Source organism: Balearica regulorum, chromosome 9 (assembly GCF_011004875.1).
Source record: "Balearica regulorum gibbericeps isolate bBalReg1 chromosome 9, bBalReg1.pri, whole genome shotgun sequence".
In the NCBI taxonomy this organism is placed as follows: Eukaryota; Metazoa; Chordata; class Aves; order Gruiformes; family Gruidae; genus Balearica; species Balearica regulorum.
The window spans coordinates 20763607-20773771 of NC_046192.1; the positions used below are offsets into that span (position 1 = coordinate 20763607).

General features: G+C 41.0%; 1 protein-coding gene across 2 annotated transcripts in view; it reads right to left on the bottom strand.

Moving 5' to 3' along the window:
• Nucleotides 1-6794, bottom strand: part of MFN1 (mitofusin 1) — a 28259-nt gene extending 21465 nt beyond the window's left edge. The window contains exons 1-5 of one of the 2 annotated variants that reach the window (XM_075761513.1): nucleotides 6675-6794; nucleotides 6081-6202; nucleotides 5095-5230; nucleotides 2029-2191; nucleotides 1254-1378 (exon numbers count right to left, since the gene is read on the bottom strand). In XM_075761513.1, the coding sequence (XP_075617628.1) occupies nucleotides 1254-1378; nucleotides 2029-2191; nucleotides 5095-5230; nucleotides 6081-6195 (539 nt within the window). In that variant the 5' untranslated portion in view covers nucleotides 6196-6202; nucleotides 6675-6794. The other variant, XM_075761514.1, reaches the window with a different exon arrangement.
• Nucleotides 6795-10165: the final 3371 nt, after the last annotated feature.

Sequence of the window (10165 nt, forward strand, 5' to 3'; positions counted from 1 at the left end):
CATAGATTTAATAACAAATTAAAATGAAGCTTAAACTACAGTGCTGTTGGTTTTTCAAAAGTAAGTGGAACGTGAGCATTAGGTCACATTTGCAACACCTCACTTATTGCTGGTTCTCATTTGCTCTGTTTAACAGTAAAAAGACTATTTTCTCCTTACAATTACCTGTTCTCTTAGATTCCAGGCTGTTTTCTTTTCCCTTTACATCACACCTTTAGCAACTGAGACTCTGCAGATCAAATCGTGCCTTATAACATAACTCTGTAAGGATCCCTTCTGGACTTCCAGTATACTTGTGCTACACACAAGTGCCCAAGGAGACAGCACAACTGTGTAAGATTAGCAGTCCAGCAGTACATCAAACTAACCAGCTCCCTGTGCCAGCCAGGCTGGCTTGCTCTGTGACTAACACGTCCTGAGCTTGCACCCAAGAAAGTAATGACAAACTCCCAGTGATTTCAAAGGATGCAACAAAAAGCACTACAATTTTTCAAAATATGCTCTGAATGTTATTTTGCTGGATGTGAAGAAATCATACTTACAAATTCACTCACACTTGAGTGAATTACTCAGAAATTCAACCTACGTTGATTCACACATTACATATGGAACACCTAATAGTTTCAAAAAAATATTACCAGGTCATATCTCAAAGAGGCCAGGAATATGGGCATTTGTCATAGGCAAAAAAACAGCTTTCAGAATTCTTTAAACACACAAAGTGTAGGAAACGTTAGCCCAACACACAGGCACAATCAGACGACAGTCACAATTACATTCTGAGGTCACCCATTACTTTGATACATAGGCACTTCAACTCTAATCAGAAGCTTTTAAAAACGAAGTCCAAATTGCTTACATTTCATATGATTGGTCTGAAGCGTTTTATAAAGACAGGAGACGGGCAAAAGGTTGTTGCTGCAACAACCCTATTCACATGCCCATACTGGTTTTTTTCAAAGGTGGAAGTATCCTCAGCCAAAAGCTAGTCCCTTATTCAGCTCAAAGACACTTGATTGTTCCAACTGTCACAAGGCCAGTATCAGTGGGGTGATGACAGGCAGCAGTATATACAAAAGAACAAACTCTGTATTTGCAAAAAAAAAAAAAAAAAAAAAGCAAGAAAAACCCCCACTTTTCAATAATTTGGCAACCTAACAAGCAAACACCATCAATCATTAAAACCAGTCTCTTTTCTAACATTGTAATGGCTAATTTATTTAAGAAAATATTTACTAAAACAGAAAACATACCTGTCCACTAAGACCAGATCATCTCTCAGCAGAGCACACTTTGACTTGGGCCAAAAGACATGGACGAGACAGCCAGCTTGCAAATCTTTATCCATGTGAAGTGCATGAGCAAGCTGATTGACTGTCTATAAAGAGCATAAGGAGAAGACAAACAGGAATACGCACCAAAAGCAAGTCTGTATACCAGTCTAATTTGGTTCTCAAGCAAACCTGGACAGGATCTATCTTGAAAAGGACAGCAGAATTCATGCTTCCTTCTGGTGAATACTTAGGATTTTTTTAAATTTTTTTTTAACCTCGTAGACTCACCAGCATCTAAAGAATGACTTGTGCCTTGAAACTCAGACAGGAGTTTCTTTGGAGCCACAAAGTGGTATTTCTTACAGGGCTAGAGTGCGTGATACTGAGCACCATCATGAACTTGCCTCAGAGGTTTAATGTATCAACGTGAGCAGCTAAATAAGCTAAGCACCGTAAGACCAAATGAGAGAGATGTTCCAAATCATTAACAAGTAACAGATCTTACTCTCAGTGCTATACAAATAGATCACTCAACGTATGCTATGCTACAATCAGACACACGTGAGTTGTTTCTCTGAAATATCCAAGAAAAATTGTAAAGTTGACCATCTTAGTTATTCCCTCCTAAATAAGAGCTTAAAAAGGCAGAATGAGTTAAGCCTTATACTTGTTAGACTTGAAATCGTTGTTAAAAGATAGATCTTCTGAGAAATAGGTACTGTGAAAAGTAGCATTAATCATTCAAAAACCGTACCTTGACACTCTTCTTTTCGTCTGACCCTTCTGTCATAAGATAAGCCTTATCTCCATCCGTCCCTTCCACGCTGAGAAAGCAGTTAGTTGTGTGGCCAATCCCACTAGGAAGTACCTTATCCCACAGCATCGCATTAATGACCGAACTTTTCCCACTGCTCGTTCTAGAGGGTTGGAAAATAAAAGCACTCTGAGTACAGTATAGCAGCACTACACATACCTTAGTCGTGAACTGAATTGCCCCATTTAATTGCATCAGACCCACATACTGGAAGCTGTTTCGGGTGATAGAGCTTCAAGCCAGTACAGCATAGCTTGCCAGAAAAAATACAAGGGGTGCAGGAAAAGTTCATCTGAATACCAATTCTGAAAACTTTTCTTAGTATCAACACTGTCTATCCAACCAAGAAAACCAATTTTCATTTGCATTAACACATACTGGCTTAACAAGCTCAACCTGTACCGGGAAGCATGCTTTATCTGCTATACCTCAATCTGCGTCAGGAATTTGTAAAAGATAGCGGCTCAACTTTGCTATGCCAGGAAAAGCATCTAGCATAAAAAGAGGCCTTAGATTAAAGCAATTGCTAAATCACAGCACGCTGTCCCACATAAGGGGGCAGCCTGCCCTCTTCTCTGCGCCAGCCCTAGTATTCCTGTAGAAAAGTACCGATTGAAACATCTATGTAGCATTTTGGGCACAATTATGTTCTGATCAGACAACAATTCCACACTCCCGCTCACAGCAAAGCTAAAGGAATTCCAGGGAATGCTAGAGGGGAATGCTGCATGACAGAGGCAGGGAAGGATTACTTTCTATGGTGGCAATCAATGATGACTCCTTAAAACGTTTGTGAAATTACCACCTCAGCAACTTAACCTGTCTTTAGAGAAACACCTGATTGTTACCAGACAGAAAAGAACTGCTGCTTCTGATAAAATCTCCAAGGCACGAGATGAGGTGCAAAAAGAGCATCGCTGTATTACTGCCTTCAGATATGTTTCAAAGCATTGCTGTCCTGGAATTCTCATCCCAGCCAACAATGACCACTCAGAACAATTTAATGGATGATAATCTCAAATGAATGAGGATTCCTACATTAAGACATGAAACAACGTTCAAAGAAAAACTTCAAGTGTATTTATTGTGCATAATCCTTATAATGTAAATGCTGTCTTTAATAATGGAACTTAACCTTGTCCTTATTTCAGAAGGAAAAGGTAGCTACATTAACCATCAAACCCCTGTTGATTAAAATGAACTGTTCACCAACTCAAGATTCTGCAAGAACTTGAAGTTCTCAGTAATGTCCTACTTCACACTAACCCTCTCCCCTCACCCATAAAAAACTGAGGTTTAACTATTACACAACAGTATGAGGTTACACAGACTGTAACTAATTTTTGAGCTGCTACTTCTGGAAAAACAGTTCAGTGCTCACTGTACAACAGTTTATAAATTTATTCAAAATGTCAGAGGGATAGTTAAGTTCTTTTTTTCCTGTGCTGAATTTCTGCCCTTTGCAAAAGCAACTTCTATCACACATCGCATCTTGTAAATGTACTCAACTTCTAACTTTGTGAAATACCAAGGCTGAGATATAACTAGTTTCTTTATCCCAGACCCTTTCACTGTTTTTCTTTAAATAGTTGAACTATTTTTAGCAAAGTGAAGGTAAGACCACTATCGTACACATTTTTTCCAATACTATTACAGAATTTTTAGAACTAAAACATGAAGATTCATACTCTAGAAAAAAAATTCAAGCATGTGGTTATAGAATTAAGCACAGAAAAATCAATTTTCCTGAAGCAAAGTGGGCTAACAGATGTCAGACTAATCAGGCACATAAAAGCATTTGATAGCACTGGAACCATAGTCTTTTAGAAGGACTTCGCTATTTTACATCTGACTTCACATTCAGTAAGGCAGATTGTCATTGTCTTTTTACACCCTCCACATTCCATAGGAACAGAACAGCATGATGTTTGGAATGCAGACATTCATTAGAAGTGGTAAGACCCACTCAAAATTTCTCACTGAAAACCTAAGACTTTCCACTAAGACGAGACTGAAATCCAAAACACAATACATATGAGCAGAGACACACAAAAACTCAGTGCTTTGGCTCTAAACACTTGACAGCATCTCTTTGGAATACTTCTTATGCAGTAACACATTTTGGGTGCAACAAATACCTTTCTTTTCAACTCCCTTTTTTCCTGCTGCAAAAATAAAAAAAATATAGCTGAGATGATCCCAAGCTGAACAAAGTTAAAAACTTTCAAATACTGAAAATATGGGGGGGTATTTCAGAACAGAAGTGAATTTAAATCACCCATAACTTTGGAAATGCGATCTAAATACGCAAAAGGTTTAACTACTTGTTCTGTAGTAATACCACCAAAGACTGTGAACTAGAACTTTTCCTAATTAGTGACTCAGGAGAGCAGAAATTCATAGCTTCATTCAGATTGATCTGTAAGCTGCACCGTACATTGTTACTGTTATCCCTTATAATCATCACACAGATCTATCAGACTGACGATAAAACCAGAAGACACCCATCTCTTACCTATTTTCCTTCAGCTGCTTATATACAGAAACACAAGCAGCTCAAAGTTTAGTTTTTCAGTACTTGTGATCAAATACAAACAAAATTTCTTAACAGTAATAGTCCAGAAAAACAAAGATGAAACCCAAAGATACTAAACAAACAAAATCACCACAATAGGAAAAGAAAAGCTATTCTGGAGAAGATGGCAAACTCAAACCTTCCCGAGCCAAATAATGGATCTGTACAGGATAATTATTTTACGAAGTTTATCGATGAAAAACATATAACAAGACATACATAACTAATCTACCGTCACAAAGCAAGATGTCAAAGAAATATTCAGCATCAATTAGATAACAGTGTACATGGTTTTAAGTATTATATTTCAAACAATAAGTCTATAATGAAGCACTAATTCCAGTGCATTTAAATTAGAAATATGGACAACTAAGCCCTGCTGGGGGGGGGGGGAAATATCAAATTAAAATTTTGGTAATTCCATTCATTACCTGCCAAAAAAGGCCACTTTCATGTGTCTCCGTGAAAGCACCTCACCAATGACAGCTAACTTCTTTTTATATGCCTGTATTTTCACTAGTTCATCTTCTGTTGCTACATGTTCAAGCTCTGGATTCTTGTATGTTGCTACACATAGAAAGAGAATAACATAAAAGCAATCACGTACAGAGTACATGCTCTGGGATACAAGATATAGATTATCAGTACTTTACATGCCAACAAAGATCTATGTAAATTGTAATTATACAGCAGTAAGAAGACAAAACAAACAAAACCCCGCTACAGACACTGATATTAGCCCTTGTCATCTAACAGTTCCACTGCAAGCACTTGTGAAATCTGTCATAAATCACTGCAGACGAATCAACAATCTAACTGCTGGATTCAGTAAGCCCACGAACACAGCCTGCTGCGCTGATGTGCCATGGTCCTTGCAACAACACCTGCCTCCTTCACAAAGGAAAGCCAGGCCCTCTCATGGATACGCCAGCCAGGCTGGGCTACCTTCTCCCTGCAGAGCTCATTAGGGTGATGAGCAACCAACTCCATGTGGTGACACACGCACCTCCACGTTGCTACAACTTCCGATGGTGCAACCAGTAGTTCTTTGCATTATGTCATGTTGATGTACTTTCCTACTGAATAATGGGAGAACCTGTTTTTCCTTTCCTCTATACAAAAGAAACCGCAAAACAACTATAAACGCTTGAAAGGTTAAGCTTTCACCCTCATAGAAAGGAGGTTAGGTTACCAGCCCAAGCAATGCAATCAGCTTTTCTTATATGTAACCATCCTAGGCATTCCTGCTAACCTAAGTTGGAAAGAAAAAAAAAAAAACCTATGTCAAACGTGACTATTTCTGAAGGCATACGCTCACGCAAGCAACATACTGGTATATGTCGTAATGTACACTGCGCTGCTGTAAAACATACTGAAATCAACAGACAAAGCCCTTGCGTTCAAGTCAAAAGTTAACCTTCCACAAAAGTTGCTCCCTCAGTGACATAGTCCAGCAGCTGGTCGAAGATGGCGGTGATTGTCTTTTTAGCCAGCACAAAGTGCTTCAGTGGAGAGACGGTAGCTTCTGCCATTATGAAACTGCAACAAAAGTTACATAAAAGTGACCACAACACTCAGTACCTCCGTGTGCGTGAAAAGGCACACGCTTCTCACCCATTAAAAAAAGAAAAAAAAAACCCACACAACCAAAACTCCCAACCACAATGAGCGCCAGTAAGCTTAGTTTATGCCGGTTCTATTACCCTGACCAACTCTTGTCTCCTCCCCTCACCACACGGGCCGACAGCAGCTCACGAAGCTCAGGAACAGGTTTAAAACCGATTTGGTGCGGTCTGTTCTCGAAATACGAGATTTTCTCCCCATAAAACGCGGCTCACAACCTCCCCACCGCCTGGAGGTCAGCGCTGTCCCCTCAGCCAAGCGAGGGCAGGCCCTGCCCCGCCACCACCCGGGGGAGGTCTGAGGGGACGGCGCGGCCCCGGGCGAGGCGAGGGCCCAGGCCGCAGAAGCACCGGGCAGCCCGCGGCCCTGCCCGCCCCCGGTCACTTACGGAGCCCCGGCTGCTTCTGCCGTTACCCGGCAACCGCCGCGCCGCTGCCGGGGCCCTCCCCGCCACCTTCTCCTCGCCCGCCGCCGCCGGGACGGGGGCGGACGTCGCTTCCGTTTCCGCCTGGCGTCACCCGGCCCCGCCTGAGGGCCCAAGGGGGCGGGGCGGCCGCCATCTTCAGCCAGGGCAGAGGCGGGGCGGGAGAAGCGGCGGGGTGCCGCCGAAATGGAGCCGGGACAGAGCCCCGCGGACGCACCCAGGGACCGCTCGCCGCGGCTCTGCGCACGCCTGGCGGGCTCTGGAGCTGAGCGCTGCACGGGGGGAAGGTACCGGCTTAAACGCCGTGTGTGCCCGGAACGATACGGACGGCCTCCGGGCCCGGAGCGCTCTCAGGGGGATCCGAAACAAAGACGGCGGGGCACCACTTGGGATTCCGGCCTGCTGTCAGCACCGCGGTTTAATCAAAGTCAGCTAAAATGACAAACGCTACGTACTTTCACGAGTTAAAAAGCACCGATAATTTATACATGTCATACAAGAGCATAGTAAAATGAGAACAACCACAAACAACGAAAATCAATGACAATAAGCATTCTAGAGCATAGAACACAGTATTTGAGAATTACTAGTTAGCTGTATTTTAAGTTATTGCAAAAATTGGTGGGATTTACATTGTGTTTTGGAGTCAACAGAATCTTACATATAAAAAAGTTCTTCTGTTCAATAACAAACATGATCCAGCAAGCTGAAATACACAACACACATCTAAGGCTCAAAAGTCTGAAAAGCAATGAATCAAATACAAATTACTTCCAAATACAAAATACTTCCATAACCAAATCTCCTGATTTTTGTAATAGCTTCTAATTAGAACTCTGTTCCTGAAGGGGATGAATGGTGCAGGTATCAGTGTAACCAACAGCTGAATTGCATACTTTTTGTCTCAGAGAAAAAAAAATATATATATTGGTCTACTTCTGATTACTACAGTTAATTTCTCTCATTTGAGACCGAGATGGATTGCTCAAGCTGTACGGTTACAGACAGCTGAAGCCTCTGCAGGCTCAGCCCAGCTGCATGCATGTGTGCTCGGTTCACCTCGGTACAGCACTGTCATAGCGCTGACCTTCCACTCACACACTTTGCATAAATAAACCAAACTCCTCTTCCCTTCGGTGGGAACAACAAGCTGTCCTTGGCATGTCAGTCGTTCCTTTTGGCCATCCAACTGCTAGACAGACTCCACTTGTTACCTATTTTTTCTACTACTACAGATCTGTCTTGTATTTAGCACGCTGATCCTGTGGAAGCTGCTATCCTACTTGTGTTTCTGCTACGGTAAAGCAAGACCAGCCGCTCCTGTACATTTCTGTTTACTTTCAGGTAGATATTGAAAAGAAAATACTAACATTAGTCCTTATTTATAAAATCCAACGTAAGACAAACTTGAATATATTCCCCAATTAGACACCATGCCGTGCATTTTAGTTAGGAATGATCTGGCTTCATAACATTCCTATGGCAGATTCTTTTCATTCCCAGTTCAGAGATCAGAAATAACCCAACCCAACGCTAGACATGAAGTTATTCAGGAGTCAGCAAGGAAGCATTCTGTATCACGGGGCTCCACACTTTTACAAGAGCGCACCTTTCCTGTACAGGACACAATGCTGGTCTATACGAACGCACACACTTCTTAAGCCCACTTTTTTTTTTTTTTTTTTAAATGCCTCTTTTTTTCCACTTCTTGTCACTGTCCCCTGGAGCAGCTTTCTCTCCAGAGCTCAGCTGTGTCATTCCACCTGTGTGTCATCGCCAAGAGCAAGCAGAGTTCAAGAGAACTGTCATTCTCCCCTCTGTTATATCCATATGAACAAAATTAACTTTCTATATATAAAATAATGCTTATTAGCGCTTTGTTAACTATATTATTGCTACCATTTTAAGCCAGCCAGGATGAATGTGTTCAAAATAGCAAATTAGCTATTCTACTACAGATGTTGTCATTCTCTATAGAGCCAACTAATAAAATAGTCAGGATACCATCAGGTTGCCCTTTTCAATGGCTACACAGGGGATTTAGTAGTAAATCAGCACTTCAAAATGACGAAAATGGTCTTGCCTTCTCAAAGAAATATACGCTAACTGGCTCCTAACAGGCTTTCCAAAATAATTCTCTAGAAAGCAGGAACTTCCATAAATTGACTATATTTGGCCAATTTTTATCCTCAGCTTTAAAAATCAAATGCAAAGACGTCTGTACGCCTCGAAGCTGCCAACACCAAATCTCACCAATCAAGAAATGTTTTATACATTAATTATCTCTATACAAAGCTTGCATTAGACAATCTTACATTACAAATTTACAATCAATGCACAAAAGAAATGTAAACTCCACCACTAATTTATGGGTAATTTCACCCTGATAACTAGCACAATCTAAATGACCTCACATTTATTTTTATCTGTCCAAGTATCCACTCAAAGAAATACAGCTACAGAATGAATTGTAATAATTCACTTCTAAAGACTATAATGGCAGGACAGCACTATCTACTCTGAACAGATGTGTGAAATCATTTGAAAGTGATTAGTTAATAAAATTTTGCACTGTACCAGTGTTTTTAGCCAGTATATAGAAGTTTAAAATTCATATACAGAATAATATAAATACAGGCTTGTTCTAAATGAGGTTGGTGACATACATCATTTCAGTGAGAGCTAAATTAGGATTTTAGATATGAAAAATCGCACTTTGTACATTCTCAGCTGGATCACTTTGCAAATTCCCTTACAATTATTCCTTGAAACATGATCCAATCTACACACAAGCAATGTGTGTCTGCTTTGTGCATTAAAAGATAGGAACTGAAGGTAGATAAAGGAGACAGAAATCATGTGGGAGGTCTGTAGTAAATGTGTGGAAGACAGGGTTGTTGGATAGTCCCACAGACAGGAGTTAGAAATCAAACACCGAACAACAAAAGTTTGTTCAGTGAGGTCAGATAGGTCCACCCCAAGAGAAAAACAGGACAATTTTAAAACTTGATCAAGGGTATGAAGTGGGAAATGCAGGCTGGTATGTGAATTTGGAGATGTGCACACTTGGGAATTTTTGGAACACCCTTATCTTTGGCAGGCTGGTGCAATTTGCTAAACATTGGCACAATGACCAGCTGCCACAGAGGGTAACATGAGCTGGAGATACCATTGAGATCAGTGTGGCGTTACTTAAGCACGGAACTAGGTGTTGGCTTTCTCTTTGTCCCTTTTTGAACTCAAGAGAGCTGGTCTTGTACGCAAGATGTGAAAGTGCAGGATGACCATCAGAATTAGTATCAAAACATGCAACTACTCCCACTGTCCCTCCCCCCAAAACCTGATCCCTCACACTGTGATTATTCCTACTGAAACCCTTAGGTAAGGAAATTCACAACACCAAGTCGTTACACATGCCTAGCTGATATAAAGACGAAAACATTAGAATTGTACAA